Source organism: Peromyscus eremicus, chromosome 2 (assembly GCF_949786415.1).
Source record: "Peromyscus eremicus chromosome 2, PerEre_H2_v1, whole genome shotgun sequence".
NCBI classification, from domain to species: Eukaryota; Metazoa; Chordata; class Mammalia; order Rodentia; family Cricetidae; genus Peromyscus; species Peromyscus eremicus.
In genome coordinates, this window is record NC_081417.1 from 112,500,932 (window position 1) to 112,527,926 (window position 26,995).

General features: G+C 41.7%; 1 protein-coding gene across 3 annotated transcripts in view; it reads left to right on the top strand.

Annotated features, from left to right (window-relative positions):
• The window catches only part of Nfia (nuclear factor I A), a 344,021-nt gene that overhangs the window by 290,576 nt on the left and 26,450 nt on the right, over positions 1–26,995 (top strand). For 2 of the 3 annotated variants that reach the window (XM_059254554.1, XM_059254553.1), the window contains exons 8-10: positions 1,100–1,278; positions 3,436–3,601; positions 21,647–21,738. In XM_059254554.1, coding sequence (XP_059110537.1) covers positions 1,100–1,278; positions 3,436–3,601; positions 21,647–21,738 — 437 coding nt within the window. The remainder of the gene's footprint in view (positions 1–1,099; positions 1,279–3,435; positions 3,602–21,646; positions 21,739–26,995) is intronic. The other variant, XM_059254555.1, reaches the window with a different exon arrangement.

Genomic DNA, 26,995 nt, shown 5'->3' on the forward strand with positions numbered 1-26,995 from the left:
TCTTCGCCATTCCAGTGGGATGGTGGGAGAAAGGAAGAGCCTACTGAACTTGATTCTCTTCAATATTATGAATTTCTCTCGGTATTCAGAAAGTCACATTCTCTAAAACTGAGCACTTCTGTGTTTCTCTTTGTAGGAGTCCTTTCAGTGTAAAGATTTAAACTACAAAAGGGAGGGGCGGGGGAGGCATATGTATCCCCTGTCTGGAGTCTTTTCTGGTATGCTTGGACTTGGGCTAAGTGTTATCAGCCCCCTCACATGAAGCTCTTATCCTCTGGCAGGTCTTGGCCATCATCTCTCCAATTCAAGGACAAAAGCATTCCTGGAAAAATTATTAAGATCTCGCATAAGCTTTTTTATCTAATGTAATCTTGTACAAATGATATTTATCAGGTTCAAATATAAAGGAGTCGTTGTCTGAATCTCTTATCAGATTTATGGCAGAGAAGCAACCTTTCACGAAGTTCCTGCCTACTCAGCCTGTCGCTGCTTTAGCTTTGAAAGGGCAACAGAGAAAAATGCAACATAAACCTTCCACTGTAAAGTGAGGCACCCAAATTGCATGGGTTCATTACGTGATCATTTACTACAGACTTCAAAAAACTCTAGGCCTGAATTAGTCCCTAGAAATTTCCTTGAAAGGAGTGTAAGAGCTTTAACAATGAATTATTATCTATGGGTAGCTCAGCATGAAAGGGGATCCATATGTGCAAAGTAGAATTTGTCAAATGTAATGTCGGTTAAATCAGGTCTAATCTACCAAATACATTTTTTATTGCTTGCTTCATTAAAAAGGCTCTTAAGGTAATGAATAATCTTCATCTTCAACAAGGATTATTAATGCCTTTATAACTCACGTCCACTGAACATCGAGAGGCAACTTGAAACTCGATCCTGCTCTAACCTCCATGTTTGTCTTAGAGCCTTAAAAGAGAAAATCCATCAGAACTGTCCAGAGCTACATCCTGTCACATGAGCAACGTTTTCTTCCAGGAGAAGAGGTGGAAGGGGAAAAAAAGGAGGCTGAGTTTGGTTCAGCTGTGTCAAAGCAGGGTTCTCCACACCCCTGATGTGTTCTGTTTTGTTTTGTCTCCTGCAGCAAGTCCACATGCCACGCCATCGACTCTCCACTTTCCAACATCACCCATCATCCAGCAGCCTGGGCCTTATTTCTCACACCCAGCCATCCGCTACCACCCTCAGGAGACGCTGAAAGAGTTTGTCCAGCTTGTCTGCCCTGACGCTGGTCAGCAAGCTGGACAGGTGGGCTTCCTCAATGTAAGGAAACCGTTTTTTTTTTTATTCTTTCTATTTCTCTAGAAATGCTAGCCAAATGTAAAAATATCAAGAAGACCCTTTATGACCACGTGATTTTGTGTTCTAATGTCATGCTGACTGACTACAGGCAAGCAAACGTCAGATTTATTCTAGATTGTGGGAAAGTTAACTTGCTGTGAGAGTGATTGGCCAGGGTTTAAAAACAGGGTTTGTGTTAAGTTCGCAACTGTCCAGCTTATGGATATAAATTGTCTGGAGAGTGAACTGTGTAACCTTCTGGGCTCCACCTCCTGCATTCTAACCCCAGGACCATATAGTTAACAAAATAGAAAGATTGAATAATTTTAAGTAATGATTTGGGGTAGTAGAGAGAGGTAGGGAGCAGAAGGGGACAGATGTTTCAGATCAACCATGTTGATGGCCTTTTTAAAAAAAAAAAAAAATACAATCTTCTAACACTTTAGATCAAGTTGACCAGTACTTGAACTCAAGATGCTAGAAGCAAAGTTTATTATGGTTTGTTATTTCTGCGAGTAGTTATCTTTCCCACTTATCTTCATATAAAACTAAGCCATGTTCAATAACTACAAATGAATGTTTTCATTTTTCTCAAATAAACCAAATAATCACAATTTGAAATAGCATTCCAATAATAAAAGTTATTTTATAAAATCGCAAATTTTATTACAAATATAAAGCTATATGTTTACAATGAATAGCTGTATCCCAAAGCTAATAGCAATAATAATAATAAATTAAGTCCAGCAGAAAGCCATATTTGATTTCCTTTTCTCATAATATCTATGCATGAAACCACAGATTAGCCGTAGTTCTTATTGCCTGGTTTAGGATGGTGTGTCACACTGCTCTGTCGGTTTTCTCCCCTGCAGAAAGACCTGATTCTGCAGATTTGAGCCAAAATGGGCAGCTTTGACTAATGTCTGGTGATCTGTTCACAGATACATTTCTGTCTAGACAACAAATCGATATGGTGCCCTTTTTTTTTTTCATTTTGCTTGTGTATTCATTTGCTTGACTTATTCTAAAATATTCACTTATGGACTTTTGGTCCACACAGAAATTATACCCAGGCCAGGATACTGGTGAGAGTGTGCAGCCTTCTGATCCTCAGACAGTATCTGAGGAAAAATACTAATAATACCATGAATACTGGTTAATGAAGGAGTGAGCCTGCCTCTTCTGCAGAATTATTAAGTTTCTTCTTAAAAGCCCAGGACAATGGGACCTCCTTCAAGTGAATTTTGGGTTGAGGCTGCTGTCTACATACAGGCCATTGCTGGCTGTAACACGTTATGGAAAGCCACTTGGGAAATCGTGGGAACCTGAACTGATCACTGGCACCAAGTCTGACTTCTGAACATCCAACATGGTCTTTTTAGTAGTCATAACATCATTTTATATAACTGTCAAATACCCTGTTTTGCGTTTTGATCAAAATTTTACAGGGTTTGAGACAAGTCTCTCCATAAGGCTGTTTTGCAGATCTTGAAAATAAATGTTGCATGTTCTCTTCTGAGGAAAACTTGATTTTGTTAGAAAGATGTTCTTTGGCTGTTCTAACACCAGGCAGCCAGAAAAGTGTGAGTCCCATGGCATTTGCTGATGTAAGTCAAACTAGAAGGAGTATTTTTGCCTAATAGAAATCTGATCGCTAAATATTAAAGTTTCCGAGCCTGATGCTATATGATATGTGAAAGAAAATACCTCTGTTCATTGAATACATTTATTAACTGTCTTACAAGATGAACTTTAAGAAATGAAAATCAAATATCATTTTATATATTTTATGTACATATTTAATGATCATGGTTTTACCTATATAAATGCACATAGAGGAATGATACCTCAGTCTAATTAGCATGTCAATATTAAACAAGCATTTTACAATCGTGAAAACGTTGGAGGAAGCAGCAGCTAACACAGCACTGAGCAAGAGTTGGTTAGTCAGGGATGGACAAGTCCAGACTGCTCCTGGACGTGACACTCTGGGGAACAAAAGATCAATGTGCTTCCAACAGCCTGAATATTAGTGATTTGCATGGCAGGTACCTAGTAAGTCTTTCCTTGGCAGAGGCAGCTAATGACTGACATCCGTTTATTCTTTTTCTTGTGTGTGTTTTCCCCGAACCCATGCAGCCCAATGGAAGCAGTCAAGGGAAGGTGCACAACCCATTCCTCCCCACCCCAATGTTGCCGCCACCACCGCCACCACCAATGGCCAGGCCTGTGCCTCTGCCCATGCCAGACACCAAGCCTCCAACCACATCCACAGAAGGAGGTGCAGCCTCCCCCACCTCACCGAGTAAGTATGACCGAGACAAGGCGCCGGTTACTTACCATGCTCTCTGCACTCGAGTTCACACCTAAGCCTTGTCCCTTGCTGTGCAGGCTTTAGCAATAGGCACAGATCCCACCGCTATATCTACAGCATGAGCTGGCAGAGCCCAGACCCCAGTCACAGTGAATACCACTCCCATGTACTGTCAGACTACACCAGATATGGAAATGATTGGGTGTAGGTGGCAGATTAAGATGCTGTAACTACATGCTAAGGACTGGGAACAAGATACAAACTATTAAATTGTGTATATTGCTGGAGTGGTTTGCATAGAATGCTATTCCCATGGTGTTCTAAGAGCATCTGCTTGTGCTATTCTTAATAACGAAAGGTTTGATTATCCCTAGAAACTTAATGAGAGATAAAAATTATGTGCCTTATTTATAACATATTTAAAAAGTGTCTAGATCAAAGTATCCATCCAAAGGTATGTGCATCGAATGTGGCTGAGAATAAGATGGTCTTGACAAAAAGTCAGAGCTGGAAGCCGTGGTAGCTGCATGAGGAGGCTTGGGAAGGAAAGGAAACAGGGTAGGACTGAATGGAGAAAGAGAACCTTTTGACTTTCTCTCAACAGTCTGGGAGTACTTAATCATAAAATAGAGAATTCTGAAATCTGTTTATGTGATGGGAATGATGAATTCAACAACAGCGAGCAATTCTCCAGATAGTTCTTGGTGTTTTGGAGCTGGAAGGGCTATAAAAGGTGTGAACACACAAATACGGTCTTTATTCATGTCTGGCAGAAAGAGTGATGGCTGGACTTTCCAGGTGACCTGGTAGCCTAGCCTTGAAAGGTGGTGTGAGGGGTCCTTCCTTAATCCTTTAGAGAGGATGACAGTATAGAACGGGAGCAGTGGCAGTGTCCCCAGGAAGAGCCTGGGGGGCGGGGGGCGGGTTCCTCCGAAATGAGAAAAAGGTGTAAGAGCAGTTAGAAAGAGGAGTGTTAAGGTCAGGAACTTGAAGAGCAGTAATAGCAGTTGAATGAAAGGGAACAGGTGGAGGGGTGTTTTGTAAATATAAACAAGCATTTAAATAAGAAGGCCTCTTGGCTTTCTTATATTCAATGTTGTAATTAATGGGTTGGATACAGGAGAGAAAGAGCCGAAGAGGAAAGACAGTCCTCTACTTAGGTCATAGTCACCGGAACTGGTTCTGGGGACACTGGATCTAAAGAGACTTGCTTCTCTCTCAGACATAGGTCAGAGAGTGAACTCTGTATTATCTCGTATTGATGTTAAGTATTATCTAGTATTTATTGGGTTAAGTAGATGGCATTGTGTATGAATTCTGCAGCAGAAAGACTGAGGATCCAGAGGCAGTTTGGGGAGATAGACCTGTTTGGTAAGAGATGGTTCAGTCCAACACGTATCAGCAAAGAAGAGAACCAGTGTCCACTGACGTGGGGAGGAAGCTGCTTATCTGTGAGCTGTCAGCATATCCCAGAAGCAAGCTAGGAAAGGGGTCGAAAACTAGTACTAGTAATGGATGGAAAGTTAAGGGAAACTTATGTTTGTTTGTTTTTTTAAATCACGTGCTTCCTTAAAAACTAAAATTGCAGGATGGTTTGACCTGTTTATCCTTAGCAGCTTTTCAGAGCTCAGCTACAGCAGGAAGTGTCGTCAGGCAGGGTGTTAAGTACAGTGTTCAGCATCCCAACAGTATATCCAAAACTGAAGCCTGTTTCAAAGAACAGTGGCAGACACTTTTCTATTTAGGGGTTTGGGTGGAATTGCTTGCAATAAAATAAATTTTTTTCAGTTAAAAAAAAATAAAATAGAACAGGAAATCAAGCCAAAGGTCTCCTCTATTACCAATTTTTGGGAGGCCTCAACTCCCTCTTGAATGGGAACGGCATTAACTCCTCTGCCCACTCACAGCAGGTTATCAGGAGGGAGTAAGATAATAGGCATGCTATGTGACAGATAAAAGGCCAAAGCAACATTTTTAATATCATCTAATAATGAAATACAAATGGATGCCAGCCTAGAGCAGGGTACGTGTTGCCTCTGGCACTAATACTAAACTTTTCAGCATGACCAGAACAACAAGGACAAGGCAGATCTGAGGGAAAAAAATGCCTATAAAATAAGTATATTTTAATAGGAAAAATCTGTCCCCATCCCCTTAAAAATCAGGGAAGTGGGAGTGAGGAGAAAGTTGTGCTCTTCCCTAAAAAGAACTTTTATATTTTTGTGTGTGTACAGAACCATTGGTTACACTGTGTACAACTGTTTAGAATGTGACAGAGAGGACCTATGACCTGTGAGAGTGGTTCACACAGTGTGTTCCACTCTCACTGATAAGCTGGTGATGTGGGTTTCTATCCCCACTGAAAGAAAAGCTCTTCCTCATTCGTGTTATTGAGCATCAGCTGTGTGCCAAAAATCCTCTGAGTGCTAGGCTTCAGCACCTAGAACAGGGGATAAAAGTGATTTAAAAATCGTGATCTTATACTTTATTCCAAAGAGGAAGAGAGAGAATGAACAACACAGTAAGTCTGAAGGCAGTTGATGTAGGACAGTGATCCCTGTGCGTGCAAACCCGTGAAGCATAGACGGACAAGAAGCAGAATCGGTAGGATAGCATGCCATCAGGGAGCAAGACCTTCCAGCCCTTTGATGGGTGGGACCGGATGCCCGGTAGGTAGAAGGATCAGCCAAAGCAGCCCGGTGTGAGTGAGGAAGTAAGAACAGTGAGAAAGAGAAGATCAGAGGCAACGTTGGAGACGCAATGAGGATGGAGTAGGGCCTTGGGAGCATGGAGCTTGCAGGCCAGTGTCAGGACTTGGACATTTCCTGCAAGTGAGACTGTGAGTAGAGGAATGCTTCCTAAAGCGCAGATGTTAGTAGGAAATCGTGGAGGGCTTTGTTGCAATAGGTTGAGGGGAGGAACAAAGGCAGGACATGAGGGATGCAATGGGTGTCTTTTACATGCCAGCCCCCATTCGAGACAGAGGAGTGCCAAGGTAAATGAAACAAATCAGTGTTGCTCAAATTGCTAAATGGTCTATTAATTTAAAAAAAAAAAAAAAAAAAAACTGGAGCCCCATATTGGTGTAAATGCTGAGAGATCAGAGAGACCAAGGAACAAGCCACTGCCACGTCTCACCTCACCAGCTCCACGAATCCTCTGACTGAAATCCTCTGAGTCCTCTCCCAAAAGGCTCCAGCCGAAAAAGCCTCTAGCTGAAAGGGATGCTTCTGCCGAAAAGTCTTTCGTTCCTGTCTCCTCACGCCTTATATACCTTTCTCTGCCCAGCCCTCACTTCCTGGGATTAAAGGTGTGTGTGCTTCCCAGTACTGGGATTAAAGGTGTGTGCCACCACTGCCTGGCCTCTATGTTTAATCTAGTGGCTTGTTCTGTTCTCTGATCCTCAGGCAAATTTTATTAGGGTACATAATATAGCACCACATAAGAACTTTCATCCTGATGGGAGTGGAAACCCAAACCAACAAAATGCACGTAAGTTAGGAAGCTAGGGACCAGTAGATAAGATTGAGAAGGCAGGACTGGGCAGAGTATGGTGAAGGTGCTATGGTAATCACCCAGCTGAGAGTTGTCTAGGCACTGACCTGGAGATGGAGGCCAGTAGAGGCTGTGAGAAGCTCTTGAACACCAACAATATTCTAAAGATAGAGTTCATAAGTTTTGCAGAGGCATCTGATATGGGCTGAGAAGAAGGAAAGAAATCAAAAATGACCTGTAGAGTTTTAGCCTGAACTCTTGAAAGAATGAAGATAAGAAGATGTTAGGAGTAGCCATTCTGAGTGGGGGGTGGGCACTAGACGTTTGAGTCTCTTAGACCTCCCAGTGCTCAGGCTAACCAAAACTTGCAACCCTGGGCAGGTTACAGAGTTTTTCGGGGTACATCTCCTCCTCCTCCTCCTCCTCCTCCTCCTCCTCCTCCTCCTCCTCCTCTTCTTCTTTTTTGTTTTTTGTTTGTTTGTTCATTTGTTGTTGTTTTTTTGAGACAGGGTTTCTCTGTGTAACAGCCCTGGCTGTCCTGGAACTCAAACTGTATACCAAGCTGGCCTTGAACTCACAGAGATCTGCCTGCCTCTGCCTCTGCCTGCCTCTGCCTCTGCCCTGCCTCTGCCTGCTTCTGTTGGGATTAAAGGTGTGGGCCACCACCACCTGGCACATCATTTTCTTAATAAAGGACTTCTTTTCAAACATACAATATGACATAAGAGATTTTTAAGAGGCTGCATGTGGTGATGCATGCTTTTAATCCCAGCACTCTGGAGGCAGAGACAGGTGGATCTCTGTGAATTCAAGGCCACTCTGGTCTACATAGTGAGTTCCAGCCAGCCAAAACTACATAATGAGATTCCTGCCCCTGCTTAAAAAGAGAAAGAGAATTTTCTATGAGTTCTGAGGACTATAGCTCTTCATGCCATAGGTTGGGACTAGCTCATACCGTAAAAATGGAATTTTCCCTAATTTTTTTTCTGAAGTAAAGATTGGCATCATAACATGGAATTAGAATGCAAAGGAGAAAACACTTAAATTATGGTAGGAGATAAAAATATGCATATTTTCCTTTGTTAATTAATTAAAAATCAATTTAAGGTGCATTAAAAAACTCATAAACATTTTCTCCTCCATTCCTCGTTAGTTATGAACTTGATTTTTTTAAACTAAAATCCTATTAAAATAGAAGCATGTAATAGCAAGTTACATTTATTGTTTATTTTTATGTCTCAAATGAATCTTGTATCTGTTTCATTCTGTAAATGAATATGCACCTATAACGAAGAGCATAACAATTATCTACCACCAGAACAGAAATGTTTAAGCCTAACAATTAACATATGTTCAGTGCCTTTTGATGAACAGAGCTCTTTACCTGTGTGTATTATCTTCCTATACTCTTTTGAGGTCAACATTTTATAGACAGGGCAACTGAAATGAGAAAATTAAGGTTACCTTGCCCAGCACGATGTTCCAATAGTGGTATGGTAGGACTCCCATGCTCTCTCTACTACCTCAGACTGTGACTTAGTGGATGTCTTAGTTAGGGTGTCTATTGCTGTGATAGAAGACTATAAACAAAAATAGCTTGGGGAAGAAAAGGTTTATTTCAGCTTACAGTTTCACATCACAGTTCTTCATAAAAGGAAGTCAGGGCAGGAAATTAAGGCAGGAACACAGAGGTAAGGACTGAAGCAGAGGCCATGGAAGAATACTGCTTACTGGCTTACTCTTCATGGCTTGACCAGCCTGCTTTCTTATGTAATGCTGGAGCATTTGCCTAAGGGTAGTACCACATACAATGGGCTGGACCCTCTTACATTAATCATTAATCAAAGAAATTTCCAATAGCTTTGCCCACAGATCAGTCTGATGGGGGTTTTCCTCTCAGTGGAGGTTCTGTCTTCTCAGATGACCAAGGCAGCTTAGGGACAGGTGCTTGAGAGGGCTTTCACCAGAGTCAGGTACCTTCAGAATCCTTCTATGTGTAATACCCCCTTTCACCCTCACATGAACTCCTGAAGGAAGGCTTCAGGTTAAACTGATTGAGAAAGAGAAGACAGAATGGAGAGATAAGGTAACCTTTTGAAGGCCAGTCAGCCAAATGTTCCCGAAACATGATTCACACCCAACCACCTTGAAACTGGAGCTCCTATGTTGTTCTGTGGCATGAGACTCTGTGGAATAGCCTAAAACTTCCTTTTCTAAGGCAGTAAAAACTCTGTGTGGAGAAACAGAAAATCTAAGTCGTTGGTACTTACGTATGAGTATGTCTTATTAGCAGAGAAGAGAAAGCAAAAGATTTGGGGAAAGGCATCATGATGATGCTCCATCTTTTAGAGAAATGGTAGATTATAGGTAAGTGAAAACAAAGTTTATGGATTCACTTCACAAATCACTTTTTACGCAACTTATGTCTAGACTATATTATTCTGTTCTAAATTTTAAAGTGTTTACTTAATAAAATTCTCTTTGGCATAAAGTCCTGTGAAGTTTTATAACACCACAGATTCTTGGAACTGTCACCCTAAGGAAGAGACAGAACAATCCCGAAGACCTCCCTAAGCAAGAGCCAGAACAATCCCAAAGACCTCCCAAACAAGAGACAGGACAATCCCAAAGACCTCCCTAAGGAAGAGACAGAACAATCCCAAAGACCTCCCTAAGCAAGAGACAGGACAATCCCAAAAACCTCCCTAAGCAAGAGACAGAACAATCCCAAAGACCTCCCTAAGTGAGAGCCAGAACAATCCCAAAGACCTCCCTAAGAAAGAGAGAACAATCCCAAAGACGACCTCCCTGCCATTTTTGCTTCCTCTCAAATCAATGCCTGATGTGGAGCAAAACTTATTTTATCCATTTCCAAATTAATTTTAATCTCTTTACTAGTACTTCTGTTATCAGCATGTGTATGTGTGTGTGTGAGAGAGAGAGAGACAGACAGACAGACACACACACACACACAGAGAGACAGAGAGACAGAGAGAGACAGAGACCATCTTGCTATGTAGCTCAGGCTGGCCTAGAACTCACTGTGTAGCCCAGGCTGGCCTTGAACTTTTGACATTCCCCTTCCTCCTTTGTTCTGGGATGACAGGCATAAGCCACCACTCCCAGTTTCTGCATTAGAGTCTGGTTTTTATATTCTTCTGCATTAGGGGATTATGAATGAGGCCAGTTTTAGTTAGTGTTCTACTGCTGTGAAGAGATACCATGACTATGGCAGCTTGTTTTTAAAAAGCATTTAACTGGGTACTTGCTTACCGTTTCAGAGGCTTAGTCCATGATCATCATGGTGGGAGGCATGGTGCTGGGGCAGTAGCTGAGAGCTTATAAGCATCCTCATCTGCAAGTTAAAGGGAGTGGGGGGGTTGGGGAATGGTATGGGCTTTTGAAACTGCAAAGCTGACTCCCAGTGACACACTTCCTCCAACAAGGCCACACCTCCTAATCCTTCCCAAACAGTTCTGTCAGCTGTGGACCAAGCTTTCAAATACGAGTCATTCTTACTGAAGCCACCACAAGGCCCAAATACATAGAGTTTATTCTATGAAGAGAGTGGCATCTAAAGAGAAAAATCCAGTATTCAGTAGAGTGTACTGGGACAGCTGAGTAGCCATCTGGAAAAATATTTCTTCCACAAAAATAAATTTCATCTGGGGCCAAAACAAACAAATAAAAAGCATTAAAAAGTTGACCCACACATCTTTAAAAAACCACAGTACAGTTTTGTTTATAATATTTAAGAGAGGATGGCCTCTCTGAAAAATACAAAATGTATCCACCAAGCATTCATCAAAGAAAAAATCAACAAGCTCAGTACTAAAATTTTCAAAAATTATATGCAGGGGAAAAATACCCAGAGCAAATTAAAAAATATAATATGAAGAAAATATTTTCAGCATTTGTGACAAAAGGCCAAAATACTTAATACATGCTTTTCAAATCAGGATCAGAAAGATCAACAATCAAATAAATACAAGAAGGCACATAAAGAAAGAAAAGCAAGATGTTAGAAAGGCTTCTAATTTGTGTGATGTAAAGCAATGTAAATGAAAACTTTAAAGGTTTATACCTATCAGATTAGCAAAGATCAAAAAGTATCTTAACATGATGCAAATGGAAAACAGGCCCCTCTCAGGCCATTGGAGGACTTTAAATGGTTTAGCCTCTTCCTAGAACGAATGTGCGTGTGTGTGTGTGTGTGTGTGTGTGTGTGTGTGTGTGTGTGTGTGTGAGAGAGAGAGAGAGAGAGAGAGAGAGAGAGAAATTATAGCGTTTATCCATAAGTATTCAATATTTCTGTATAAAATCATAAATACATGCATACATCTTAAATATAAGCCACACATGTATTTGGATATATGAGCAAAGCTATACCTAAAGCATTCATTGAAGCATCAGTTATAATGGGAGATTGATAACCTGAACATCCACCAATATAACTGTTATGCATAGGGACTCTTTAAATATAGACAAGCTTATTGAGACTAATGGAAGAGCCTTTGATATCTGCTTATGTGGGAGAGGGTCCTGAGAGATATGACCTGTGCTGAACACTGCCTCAGACTGGAGGGATGAGAATTAATAACTGGAGGAAAGAGACAGGGATATGGGGAGAGCCTCCCCTGATAGAAACCAACGATACTAACTTTTGATTTGCTCTTTTATAAAATATAATTATTTCTCTATGTTTAAAAGTATTTGCCTAATGATCTTCTCACAGTCTTGCTCATACACCAAATCCTTTCTTTGGCCCCTGAGCATAATAACAAAATATGCTATCTTTGATAAAGAATAATATTTTCCCCTTCTGAGAGACTTCAGTATAAGGTCTACATTTCATTCACAGCAGGCATTGCTTAGGTATCCCCAGCATACAGATGGATACACTATCTTCAATAGTAATTTGTTATCATTTTTTTAGAGCATTTTATTTTGTATACAGTCTATTTTTTTTTAATGTTTTCATTTGCAAAAGGGGGCCAGCAAGATAGCTCAGTGGGAAAGGGAACTTGCCATAAAGCCTGACAATGTGGGATCCACGTGATAGAAGGAAAAAGCCAGCTCCTGCAAGTTGTTCTGTGACCTCCAAACATGTGTTGAGGCCTGCGCATGTGCACATGCGCATGTGCACACGCACACTCACACACACTCTCTCTCACACACACACACTAAATATATGTAATTTTTTAAAAATATGTTAATTGCAAAGGAAAGGAAAAAATGTTAGTGACTTCCAGGTACTGGGTAGGTTGTTTCCAAATGCACTAGGTACAGTTATTATAACTGTAAGGTGGAATTGTGAGATCTGCTCTAAGAGAATGAAACTGAGCTAATGTCTAAACTTGAGTCTCTTGAGCTCCAAGGCCCAGTGCTTTCTGCTCTGCCAAAACATATAACATGTTGACAGGTGTGATATTGTGATTTTCCTTTGAACATTCTAAGACACCTCATAAAAACGTGTTTTTATCATTTCAAGAATACTAGCACTGGGTTAGATGAAAAGCCAGGACCCAGAGCATGGGAAAAGACACTAAGATGAGAATTGAAGGGATGGGCAGCTCAGTGCTAGAGTACTTGCCCAATATATACAAGGTTCTGAGTTCAATTAAGGGGAGGGGGGCAGTCTTGAAAAGAGAATGAAATGGAGGGCTGTATCCATATTTATAACCATAACCAGTTTAACTCTGTATTTGCCATAGGTTTTTTTTTCCTTTTTCCTTTTTGAGATGACACGTGAGGTTCAAGAATTTCTTTTTAAAGATAGTAGATGGCATTGCAGGAAACTTCAAAAACAGGAAAATATAAAAAAGAAGGTTATGTTCTTCATAATCAGCCTCTATCAACACTGTACTTTTCTTCCCATCCTTTTATAGCGTGTATTTATGCATCTTTGATTTGTAGACATACACGGAATGCTTTTGATCATATTGAACATGTCTATGTACTGCTTTCTTAACGAGAATATTATATCTTGTTTATAAGAAAGTTAAGAAATGCGATTTTAAACAGTTTGTACCCATGTCCTTCCATTTAGACATCCACTGTCAGCATCCTTATGGAATAGGGCCTGTATCCCTGAACACACATTTTGGTCCTCAGGCCTCATCATCTCCCTGGGCTGCAGTGCTGGAAGTGGGTTACTAAACAAGTGAAGCAGCTCTCCTCTTGAGACACATTACCAAATTGTTTGCAAGGTTTATGCAATTTATACCCTTACAAAGTGTGACAAGTCTCATTATAGCATCACCTCTTAAGAGGTATGAGTACATTTTTAATTGTTGGGAGACAAATATCTTGTGAGTATAATAAATGCCCCCAGTCTCAAATTTTAGAATCAGTGAGCCCAGAGTAAATGATAGCACATTTTTTCTTCAAATGTTTTCTCCCAAAGCACAGAGGAATCCAAACTTTCTATCTTTCTGAAAAAATCTTCCTCACCTCACTCTGGACTGTTCTGTCGAGAGGGCAGCCTGTTAGACATTCAGATAAAAGGAGAGTACAGCAAACAACACTCACTATCCTCACCTCTTTACATACAGATATTGGGAGAGGTTAACTGGCTGCAAAGATCATCTTTCTAATAGGAACCAAGTAGAGCAAGCTGGGCATGGTAGCACTACATAGACTATAGCAGAACTGTGAGTTTGAAGCCAGCCTGTGCTCCATATGGAGACCCTGTCTCAAAACAACCAAAAAATCAAACAGATTCTAGATTCCAAGATTTTCTAGCTCTACCTTTATTTTCTACATCTCGCTGCCCTTTTTTTTTTTTAAAAAAAAGTAGTATTTTTGGTTTTCAAGTTTCATTTGTGCTCATTTTACTTACGATTAAAAATTACTGGAAGGATCCAGTCATAGTGAGGAATGTCTATCATCTCAGACTTGGGACCCTGAGGCAAGTCCATCCTAAGTTACAGGCCATCCTGGGCTGCATAGCAAGACCCTATCTAGAGGAAAAGAAACAGAGAAATGTCACTAGAAGGTATTTTAAAGTGTCCACCACCCCATTCTTCAGAGGTAATCACTTTAACTTATTTCCCACCCATTTTCTGTTTGTATTTCAGCCCTAATTGAGTATAATATGTATATAGGTGTGTACATAGGTGTGTACATGAACATATTACAGCCTTGTAAGGTGATTTTTATTTCATGTTGCAAGCATCTTGTGATGTTATTAGTTGCTGTTTGAAGACACGAATTTCTCTAGAATGCTCCACTGTCTGGATGAGGCATTACCTCCTCAGTTGGTTCCAGTTTGTCACTCTTACAGGCAATACTGTAATGAACATCTTGGAGCATAAATCTTTATCAGTATTTTTATTGTCTGCTGAAGATAAATTCCCATGAGTAGGTTTCCAGAGTTACACCGCCTTCTGAGAGGTTGCAGAAGCGTTTCAAGGGAGAATGAGCCAATATATCGATCCACGTTTCTTTCTTTAGCCAACCCCAGCTGAATCCAGGGTCTATTCCGCGTGCTGTTTAATCTAACTTTCACCTGTGCCTACTCATACACAGACTCTCCTTGGATCAATAAATATGTCCTATCAATTGGAGCAACACACAGCATTGATACAAAAATAAATGACAGTTACAGGATTTAGGCTAGCCATCAGAAATAAACTGAAACAAAGCCTATTCTCCTTTGCAATTATGATTTTAAAAAGAAGAAGAAGAAAATTATGGTCAGTTTGAGTAGGGACAGTGCTGGAAACATTTGTGAGAAAGTGCCACATTTTCACACAGATTTCAGTAATATGAGGCCAGGTCATCTTCAGGTTAAAAGTCCCTCCATTCCTCCTCTCTCTGTGTACACATCGTAACCTGTGCCTCCGATCTTCCTGCCAGCACTGAGGAGCCTCTATGCAACCAAAAATACCGAGAGCAAAGCCATCTGGCTGAGTTGACTCCTTCCCTGCCGTTTGTGGGCCGGAGGCCCATAGACATGTCATGCACATTGTTACTGTACATGTTAGTAATGCTAATATATTAAAGTTAGAGTTCATTAGCTTTCCGGGAAGGGAGCTTGCGGGTATGTTGTTCCGTAATAACTTACCAGTGATAGGAGTCTTTAATTTCAAGCCCCGAGGGCTGTGTTTCTTTGTTGAAACTTGTTTGTGAAGATAAAAGATTGGCAGAGATAATAGAATGAGATAACTGGCTGCACAGAGATGATCCAAATTGTGGAAACTTGGAATGGTTATCTCCTAGATTTCAAAAATGCAAGATGAGACCTAACAATACCCACCCGTGCATAGGAAGCTCTCTACATCTCTGACTCTCAAAAGACTTAAAACAACTATTGCTCTCCCCAGATATGTGATGTTAATAAGACAAACTCACGTCCTGCATACTTGTTCATACCAGTAGATTTATTTGACACAGGAAGGCTCTGATACTCTCCAGCATTCTCTCGTGACCTTGAAGCAATCTGCTGTTCAAATCCATAAATGAATTCAGTAGTGGTGGTTTCCTTTATAAATTAGCTGATCTCTTTTCTAATACTTTCAGTATTCTTTTCAAAATGGAATTTTTTTTATCCACCCCCCACCCCCACCCCCACCCCCCACACACACTATGAAATATAACAGAAGTTAAAATTTGGGGACACTATTTAATGAGGTGCTTCAGTTTGCAACTTATCAACATCCTTCATGGTCCAGTGTGGCTGAGAATCATTTAATAATATTGCAGTTGTTTGAAGACTTGGTATTCTAAGTCTGTATTCCAAACTTGCTTGGCTTACCCTTGTTCCAGGAACTAGGACATTCCCTGGGCAGGTCGTAAAATCACAGCAGTCTTTTCAGTGAAACTGAAGTTTTGAGGAAAACCCCAAAATGAGTTTCTGAACATGAGAATGTGAGAGCTGTGCATTAGTGTGCGGGATAAGAAGGGAAAGGTCCCAAGTGGGGTCTTCTCTGACGGTTGTACTAGGAACCAAAATACATTGTCTTTGTTTATCCTGTAACTTATTTCTTCCTTTCAAAAGAAAATTAACTTCATGAACCTCTTCCCCTGCATTTTTCAAACATCCCAGTTTCCAACCCTTCAAAATCACCCTTCTCTTTGCAAATGGCAAAACATCATTTTGAGGTCGCATCCTTCCTCCCCGGCTTAGGCTTCTTCCTCTGGGATGTCCTGTCTCCAGGAACCTGTCGACCCCACTCCCTCACACACATCTCACAAGCCATCTCCGTCTCCTCTAAAACTACTTCCTTTTCCTCTTCCAGGTGCCACTGTCTGTCTTTTAACAGCCCACAGATTATCCGCATTACTTTGAGACTCTCGTGCTCATTTTCTAAACTTGCATTTCCTCAGTCGGCTCTGACATCCGAGGATAGCAAGTTTCTTTGTCACCTTTGTATGCAACAGTGTGCAGAACAGAGCCTGGCATATGGCAAGTGTGCAGATAAGCATCTTTTAGGGGGAGAGAACATATGACTACGTTAAAATAACTCTCTGGTGGACTCCCGACATTAGACTGGGTGGATCTAAGCAAATGAAGACAGAGAGTGTTTGCCAACTTTCATAAAGTTGGTGTCTGTGATGAAACAAGAGACCATTCTCTCTTCACACTTTCCAGCAGAAGGTGGGCCCACCTGCAAGGGTGGAGTCTAGCATCTGGGAGTAAGTTCCCCTGGTCTCTTGCATTATTTCTTTTGCTGAAAGATCCCACCCTGTGCTTATTTGTCCCTAGCCACCACCAGCAAGCAGCTCAGCCCCGAGGAAAAGCACCACTCAGCCTCCTTGGAGAGCCTATGGATGCAGACCAATCTTCATTGTCAAAGAGGGGCCCATTTGCCATCACACAGTGCACGGGAAGCCAGGCTGTCTTCCTTTCCCACCTTCCGTATCACGTTTCAGTTGCTAAACTAGACCTTAAAACCGTCTACCTAGTTCCAAAGGAGCAGCACAAATTGAGTTTGCTAATTTGTCAGATTTGGGAGACTCTGTGTGAAGTATCAGTTGACTTTGATAACAGATATCCTCATAGTGACATCTTTCTAGGTTTTTTTTCCAAAGATGGGATAGTGATAACCTCCATTCAAAAATATACCTGCCAAATTCTTAACAGCATGAGCAAGTGTCACTTGGTCAGGGTTCCTGCAGTTCCACGTGTGTCCCTTGTTCTTGCTTATTCAGAAAAAGAGGCCAGCACACCAACTGTAACTCTATTTACTCCCTTTTTACTGTACCCATTGCTGAGAGTTGGAAGCTAAGTCCTCAGGGATGCCTGCAGCGGTGTGAAGAGCAGTGTTGATGGGGGTCTCTCTACTCTTTGTCTACCATCAAGTCTACCTCACGGATTCCAGCATTCCCAGGGGCCCTGTAAAACTGTTGCTGAGAGAGAGAGAGAGAGAGAGAGAGAGAGAGAGAGAGAGAGAGAGAGAGAGAGAGATTGATTCTTGAACCATTTGCCCCTTTGTTCTTACAATGGCAAGAGGGTACTCGTCCTTCCTGAAGGAGTATGGGATTAGACATGCATATGAAAAGGAGGAGCCCAGGAGATTGGGGAAGGGGCAGGAAAAACAACATGATTTTAATTTTATTACTTAAGACTATATGGTAAAGGCCGAACTAAAATTCTTGGATAATATGAAGAAATACACTAGAAAAAAGGGGAAATGTCATCAGATAATGCCAAAAAAGAGCTGGTAGCAGCTAATAAAACATTCTTCCACGGTGTTAGGGAAACTGGCCATGGCAATGTCAGTAAAATGTCTGAAAACAAAAAGCACTCACTTTATTTCAGAAGCCACCCAATGAATAGTAATTCGATTTTAAACAAGGACTTTTAAAATAAGATTCTGTGGCTAAAATGGAATAAAGACAGTCATTAGTTACCCCTGGTTCTTTCCTTCAAAAGTCTCAAAATGTTACAGCAGTCCCTCATATCTGTTTTCCAGATTTCATGATTTCCCAAAGCTCTTCCCATAGCGTCTGGTTATTGGTCTTATGAATAGGACAAAAATTATCAAGAAAGCTATGCATATGCTATAGCAGCATTGTGACACAGTTATGTGTAGTTAAATACCACATCACTCATCTTTCCCTGATGTTCTGATCATTTTGGAGACTCTTGTCTGTGTGTATATAATTGATTTGCTATGACATATGTTTATTTTTTAACTCTCAGCTGAGATTTTTGCTCAGTAATACAAGTCCCTAATTCCATGGTTTCATTGAAAGAAATCAAATTCAACTTCTGTCATCTTTCCAGGAACTAACATCCTTTTAGGGTTGAGCTTCTGCCTGTTATAGCTATAATTCAGAAGAGGATCAGAACCCCTTTCTTCCTTCCTTCCTCCCCTCCTTGCTTCCTCCTCCCTCTCTTTCTTTCCCTCCTTCCTTTCTTCCCTTGTGTTTTCTGTCTGTAAATGTACCCAGAAGTTGCCTTTCTGTAGAATCATGTTTCCTAGGCACTAGACTACAGCTTTGGCATCCAAAGTTCTCAGGATAAATAAATGTGAACACACTACCACCTGTCTCACCACCACTGTCTTTTTTTTAATAAGCAGAATAAACTGTGGCACTTGAGTAACCCTTTGGAGCATCAAAGGCCCTCTGAGTTGTTCTGAATACTAGATTGTGACTAAGACTTCATTCAAAGAAATGAAGTCCTACCTCATTCCTTTCTCCCTGGCACTAAGACCAGGGCATATATCTCTGTTGTGGGAATATGAGTTTAAAATGTGTTACATTTGTTTATGCTATGGAATATTTGTTTAATGATGCAAAGATGTGTTGCATTCTTTTATGTTGCATTTGTTTAACTCTGTAAAGCTGTGTTACTTTGCCTGCCTAAAACACCCAATTGGTCTAATAAAGAGCTGATAGCTAGGCAGGAGAGAGAAATGGGTGGGGCTGGTAGACAAGAAGAATAAATGGGAGGAGAAATCTAGGGAAGAAGGAGAAGCAAGAAAAGGAGAAGGAGAGGAGGATGCCAGGGGCCAGCCACCAACCATACAGCCAGCCACAGAGTAAGAAGGAAAGAAAGATATATAGAATAAAGAGAGGTAAAAAGCCCAGAGACAAAACATAGTTAAAGAGAAACGGGATCATTTAAGTTTTAAAAAGCTGGCTAGAAACAAGCCAAGCTAAGGCCAGGCATTCATAAGTAAGAAAAAGTCTCTGTGTATTTATTTGGGAGCTGGGTGGTGGGCCCCCAAAGAGTAAAAAAACAAAAACAAAAAAAAAAAAAAAAAACAGCCAACTGCATATCTCTCTACCCCAGAGCTCATGTTTAACATAGAAAGTATACTTTGCAAATGTCCTGCATGTCCCAATTTGGATTATGGGAGGAGAAAACAAGTTAAAAGTCATAATGTCAACATTTAAGTCAAGCAAAAATTGGTAATAAGACATAATACAGATGCCTTTCCAAACTAAGCCAGTTTGTTGTGATCAGTATATCAAAACACACATACACACCCTAACATGTATGCTGTGGTCAGTTAGTGTGCTTGTTTGGGATGTTACCAGTATGACAAAAATGTCATGAGAAAACTTGCTGTGTGCCTTTGCTAAACAGCTGTCCAGTGCACACTGTTTCACCAGGCCCATCAGACTAAGGGCTCCCGCTGCAGTACAGTGTGATTCACATAGCTGCAGGACCCAGACACACCTCCATGCACTTCTGTGCCTGTGCAGACCACCTACCTAGTCACAAATGAAAAGAGTACTTTCCCCCTTGCCTGACAGGTTTAATCGGTCCTTTCAGTGCTAGCTTCCTTCTTGTCTCCGTCCTCCATCCTTTTTGTGTTCTGGAAGCAGCTAACTATGCTGCCAGACAACTACAACCCATATTTTCCATATACAGTTTTCCTTTGCTGTTTTCTAAAGTGGATCAAAGTCAAGTCATAGGCTAAGAGGCACAAGTAACTCAAGCTTGCCTGGTGTAATGGCTGGATATAGAACTAGCCCTCCACTCAAGCTGCCTGGTGTAAAAAGTGGCCCAGAGGAAATCAGCATATCCCCATTATAGACAGTATGACACAAAGCAGTGCCATCCTTTTATGTAAATCCATTATTGGATGAAGGCTGCTAGAACCATCTTATCCTGACCTCAGAGGGCTCTGGGGTTTATCCTGTGCTCAGCAGTTTAACTGGGTCTCAGCTACACCATGTGACCATCATAGACCTGTCTGAATGGCTCATCTCTTACCAGCATAACCAACAGAACTTGGGCCAAATTGGTAGAATTTCTATCCCTTTGTGTTTAAGAATGGGAACAGGAAGCATGGACACTCTTCTGCAGAACAGAACCTCAGAGAGAAACAGGTGATGTCAACAAAAACAAGATTGCCCTGGTGAAAATTATGAGGTCTTTTTCCCCTTACATAGTGTATATCTAGAGTTAGTTTTTCAAAATTGCTTTTATAATTTAGAAATTTGGGGCTAGCTCAGCAGTTAGAAACAGGTACTGCCCTTACAGAGGACCCGAGTTTCATCTCCAGCACCCATGTCAGGCAGTCCACAACCACCCAGAACTCTAACGCCAGGGAATCTGACACCCTCTTCTGAATTCCTTGAGTATTTGTATCTGCATGTACATATTCACACACACACACACACACACACACACACACAGAGAGAGAGAGAGAGAGAGAGAGAGAGAGAATTAAAAATAAAAGTTATAATTAAATAGCAATCTAAAGATGTTAGAACAAAGGAAGAATGTGAAATAATTTTTGGAGTTTGTGGTAAGGTGAATTTGTGGAACACTTAAACTTATATTTGGATTTGTAACACACACACACACACACACACACACACACACACACACACACAGGCCCCTGTTTTTCTTTTCTTCATCAAAGAAGCTCCTAAGCATAAAACAACAAACCTCCCATGTATAGTGAGGATAGTGCACTCTAATGTGCTAGCCAAGGTCCCAGAGAGAGCCCAGTTTGTGCTGTGCACAAAGGTCCTAGGAAGGGACAAGTGGTAACGTGGAGTTTTAAGCACACCTGGTATCATAAAGATTCTAGACATGCCGCTGGGCCTGTAGTGGCTGCTTGCTCTAGCTGGGTTTCCTCCTCCTTCCTGGAGAGTCCCTTCATTCCTCCCTTAAGACTCCACTTCCGTCTCTAGCTGTGGAGGCCCAGAACTGGTTTGTGACTCTCCCAACTGCAGCAGTTGAGAAAGCATGGCTATAAAATGAACTATGCCCCTCCCTTTCCTACTTTATTCCTTTCTCCCGGATGCTAAGACCAGGGTGTCTCTCTCTCTCTCTACCCCAGAGCTCATGTTTAACATACTGAGTCCACTTTGCAAATGTCCTGCATGCTCTAATTTGGATGATGGGAGGAGAAGACGACTCCTCAGAGCACCAGTTTCATGTCATTTAACCCCAGCGGTCCCTGGGAGCCAATCCCTGCCCATCCCTCCCTTTGCTAGCCAGATCCTTCGCTAGCTCCAGTGTTTGCATTAATCAGCTGCGTAGGCTCAGAGACTGTGTGTTTTGGTGTTGTTTGTGTGTGCAATCTCGTGCTGCTTCCTGAACGCATGTGTCCCTTCCCTTCACAGCCTACTCGACACCCAGCACCTCCCCCGCAAACCGATTCGTCAGTGTTGGACCACGGGATCCAAGCTTTGTAAATATCCCTCAACAGACACAGGTGGGCCGCTCTCATCTTTTCTGTATGTGGTGCAGCTTGTTTTATTCATCAGGTGCAGTTTAACGTGTCTTGGGGGCACACCAGGCCACATGCCCCAGCCCCTCTGCTGTTTCTGCCTGACCCCAGCCCTCCCAGCCCTGTAGCCATGTTTTCTCTGTGTTCTCAGGAACCGTAGACAATGTTCCTGGGATCTTTGCTTACGGTATTGGGGTAGGAGAGGGGGGCTTCTGGGCCAGACCGGTTTTGCCGCGGCAAGTGAAGGTTGCTAGGCTAGACTGTGTGTATTTCCTCTTTGAGGCAGCCATGGCTCTGTAGCTGTAAGCAGACAAGACATGCGCCCCATGGAACCTGGTTTCCATGGTACCGAAGCCCATGTGGGGAGGGAGACCAGCCACCCCTCTCATTTTTATGGCCCCAGGAAACTGGCAAACTTTCTAAAAGAAAGGAGGTGGGTGGGGACAAAGGGTTCCTAAGCTCTTTATTAAGTTACTGATGTTGGTTCCAAGGAGGTGATTGCTGGCCACTGGGAAGCAAGGTGCTGTGAGCTGGAGGGGTCAGCAGAAAGTCATATTGAGGTGGCTGATTGCAAGTAGAGCCCAGGATACCCAGAGCTGGCTGAGCACAGAGAACGTTGTGTTGGGGGCTGTACAGGCTAAGAAGCGCTCTTTTAAAACAGGTTTGAAGTGGCTGCTGTGAGTTGAGAAGCAACAACTCTCTGGGTCCCAAGGCATGTGTGTAGAGGTTTGTGAAATAAAATCAGGTCCAGGTTTGTAGAATAAACTACCCTTCACTTTCCGAACTAGAACACGACCGCGTACTTTCCTAATTGACTCTAAGAAGTTATTTTGTCCGTGAGGTTCTTGGCAGGGTTTGACATTTTCTCTGTGTGGTTCTGTGCGGACGCTTAGCTGTGTGACGTCAGCGGACTCGTTTATAAGTACAGCCTGGTGCTTCCTGAGTCTGCCCCCTTCTTACAGGGCTCCGCTTTGCCATGCTCATCCACAACGCTGCTTCTCCCTCCTCCCTACACTGAAGCTGCACCCCAGAAAGTCCAGCACTAAGCCAAAGGGGTGGGGGCGAAGAAGGGGGGCCTCTCTCCTCTCGAATCTCCCACTTCTGCTGTTTCTTCTAAATCTGGCTTGCACGTGGTGTCTGAGATTAAAAGCTCTACTCAGTACCTCTCATAAAATTCTCCCACTTATTTGCTTATTTTCCTACACCTCAAATGTTCAAACACTTTACTGGTGGTTTGAAGTTGTCCCATTGCCTGAGAATATCTGTCTTAGAAGATGGTTTAGCTTTGTACCTTGTTTGGACTTCCATGTTCTGGCTCAGTGAAGGGTGAGCAGAGGGCCTCCCTCAGCTCAATTGGATGGTTGTTTTGTTTTTCACAAAACTTGGATGTGCTCAGAATTGATTCGTGGAGAACCTGGAGACTGCCGCTTTGAAGTATCTTGTTTGGATTCTGCATGATATTTTATACAAACTAATTCACATCATCTAAACTGTACATGTTCTATTTGATTTATCTCTCTATAATGAAAATGTGTTTTTTCCAGTATTACTTTGTTTCATAAGTGCCTTGTTTAACCTAAAGACCGAGTCTTCGTGATGTTGACCACAAAACTTCAATTCTTAACAATCCAGATTTTGCACGCATCTGGATGAATGATGTCATATAGGTCCAGTATTGGCATCTGGAACTGAATTCTTTTTGTTTTCCATTAAATATTTGGCACTGTGGTGACAATAGCTTAAATGTTTCTTACCGCAGTGACACCTGTCACATTTGGCTTGAAGAAGGCCATTCCTGATTATCCCATGAGAAACCGTATGAATGGAATGGTCTTTTTCTACCCTCTATATACCTATTTAGTCTTATGTCTTAAAGTAAAATTTATATGCCTCCAGTATTTCTATTTTATGATATATATTAACATTTTAAGAAATACTTACTGTCAAAGTAAGTATTAGATGTAGATGATAAGTAACAATAGACCTTAAATACAGCTCCCTAGTAAGAAATCATTAGTTGAAAGGTATTTTCTTACAGGATGTGTGTGTGTGTGTGTGTGTGTGTGTGTGTGTGTGTGTGTGTCTTAGTTAGGTTTTTATTGCTGTGAAGAGACACCATGACAACAGAAACTCTTATAAAAGAAACCATTTAATTGGGGCTGGCTTACAGTTTGAGAGGTTTAATCCATTATCATCATAGTGGAACATGGCTGCATGCAGGCAGATATGGTGCTGGAGAAGGAACTGAGAATTCTATATCTTGATCCACAGGCAACATAAGGAGTCTGTGTGCCACACTGGGCATAGCTTAGGAGACCTCAAAGCCCACCCCCACACTGTTGGAACAAGGCCACACCTCTTAACAGTGCTGTAAGCCAAGCATTTAGTCTGTGGGGGCCATACCTAGTTAAACCATCTGTCTGTGTGTGTGTGTGTGTGTGTGTGTGTGTGTGTGTGTGTGTGTGTGTGTTGTACAAGGGATTACTTCACAGATGCTAGGCTCTACCACTGATCTCAAGCCTTGGTTTTACTTTTCAAAAACTTTTAAGACAGGTTCTCACTAAATTGCCCAGGCTGGCCTTGAACTCACTCAGTGGGCCAAATAGGCCATCATCTCCTGCCTCAGTCTCCCAAGTAGCTGTTCAAATAAACCTGTGCCACCAGTCTTGGCTTACAAGATTTTTAACAATATAATTGGAGCACTGGCATTTTCTTCACTTCCTGTGAATGTGTGGTTGTCGTTAGATAGCTTTGCTGTAAGGCTTAAAAATTGGTAGTTGAAATTTAGGAAAACTTTCCAAGGCAATCAGAAGTTTTCTGTCACTGTATTAGTAAAGCTGGAGTCACCCAGACAGATGTTTGACTTTGTAAATGCAGAAGAGCTGGGAACAGTAGCCCATGCTACTTGAGAGGCTGAGAGAGGAAGATTGAAATTTCCAGACCAGCCCAGGATAGATGATGAGAAGCTGTCTCAGAACAAAACAGAAGAATACAGCACTAAGTTCATAAACAGATGTGAAGTGAAATGGTCCTTCTGTCCCCCAAAACCCACTTCCTAGTAGAAGTCTCTTGACATTTCTTATGCTATCCCTATAGAAGATGGTTTCTCCATTTTTTTTTTTTACTTATTTCCCCATACCTTCTTATTCAGAGATGTCCTTGGTGAGCTTGAAAGTTACATAATTGCTTTGAAAACATCTATCTTAAAATATGGTTTTTACACATACAGTAGTTGTCATTGCTAAAAATGAAGGACATCCTGATACTTGCCACAATATAGATGAATCTAGATAACATCATGTTAAGTTGCATAAGCCCATCCCCAAAAGATAAAATCTATTTTTAAGTGGTGACTGTATTTTATAATAATACATGTTAATTGTGGAAAATACAGATGAGAAAAATAATACAAATCACTAGTAGTCCTACTGTTAACGTTTCTGAGTAAATCCACCCTGGCTGTTTCTACACATTCAAGTGTATTGCAAAAATAAGGTCGTATTACATCCACTGTTTAGTAACCTGCTGTTTCTTCTGTGTAACAATGTATTATGACCTTCTTTCCATGTAAATTGGAAAAGTTGAATATTGGCTTTTATTACACCTATTCATCATCTGCAGTGATTGGTGGGGAACGATAGCATGGATAATTGAAAGCTGTTTCCCCCTCCTTCCCTGCCAGTCAGTTCTTCTCCAGAGAATCCTCCCATCATTGAGGAATAAACACATCCCTCTTACACTTATGGGAGCCCGTTTCCATTCACACTCCTTCCAGTCGCCTGGTACGTCACACCCTGGCTTCTGGCTCTGGCTGGATGCTCTGCCAAGTGATCTGTTCTCTTCTTCCACCTGGCTGCTGGCTTCCACCCGCTTCCTCTGCTCCTGTCATCTGGCCCACACCCTACTCCTCCCTCCATTGTAGCTGCTCTCACCAGGAGATGTGGTCAGCTCTCGGTGGACTATGAAAAGTCTACCTGTCCTGAGAAACTATACCTCAGCTCACCCTGAAGCTCTTTTTTCTTAGTATCTCCCCATGATGTTTGATCTAACCCATGGATAAGTCCCTGAGTGTTTACTCTCTTTGTACACTGTTGATGTGCCCCCCACTCGGCCCTGAATGATACGGACCCTGCCACTCTTCAGGTAGAAAGCTGTGGGCCATGGTAACTGCATCTCCTGATCTAATCTAAAAACAACAGCTATTATAAACAGGCATTTACTTAGAGGGAAAAAAGTTTACATTTCATAACCAGTTAATAAATAGAAATACCGGTTTTCACACAGGAGGACTGAGCAAAGAGCTCATGTTGATTCAGGGTCTAGTTTAATCCAAATGTTAAAATGAAAAATGTTTAACCTACAGAACTCTGATGAGGATGAATTCTTTACAATGAAAAATGAATACTAACGGTATTAAAAGCAAGCATTTTCTCTCTCCCACCAGCCCTATCACCATTCTGCATCAATAGAGCTGTGGTATCTGAAATGCTACTTAAAACCGTAGGAGACTGTCTCAGCTTGGTATGATTCCAATTCACTGAAACTTCTGCTAAGTAAATCTTAGCTGCCTCACCCCACATACTGCCTACGGTGCCACAACCTTGGCCTTGAGTTCACAGTGTATGTCTGAGCCTCACAATCATCCAGAAAAGTTTCCACAGGGTGGACCAGGGCAGTGACACCCATTGCCTTCCTTACCTGTTGCCTACAGCCCACACTCTGCCACCTTGGGTAGGCAGCCACAAAGAAAGTGGAGCATAGAGATGTGAAGAGGTTTTCAATCCATGCCCAATCTTGGTGTCATGTTCCTGAGGCCTGGCTGAGTTCCTATCCACAACTTAAGCAATCTGCAAAACTCTTCACAATTTCAACCACTTTAATATTTGTTTAACTGCTTATTATATTCCTTAACACCTACCAAATGCAAGGAATACCAACAGTCCTGAACTTCTAGAGGGTGCAGTAGAAGAAACAGACCTAGAGAAACCATAGCATTTGGCATTAATAGTGCAGTGTGGCTAGGCATGATAACACACAGCTATAATCCCAGGACTTGGGAGGCTGAGGCAGGAGGATCATGAGTTTAAGGCTAGCTTGGGCTGCATGGAGAGGTCTAGATTAGACTGTGCTATGAAAGAACCTGTCTGAGAAGAAAAAATAAAAGCCATGGTGCTTAGGCTAAGAGGTTTCAGCATCACAGAATGGCTGTAAGACTATTCCAAAGAGTAGAAGGGACAGAAGG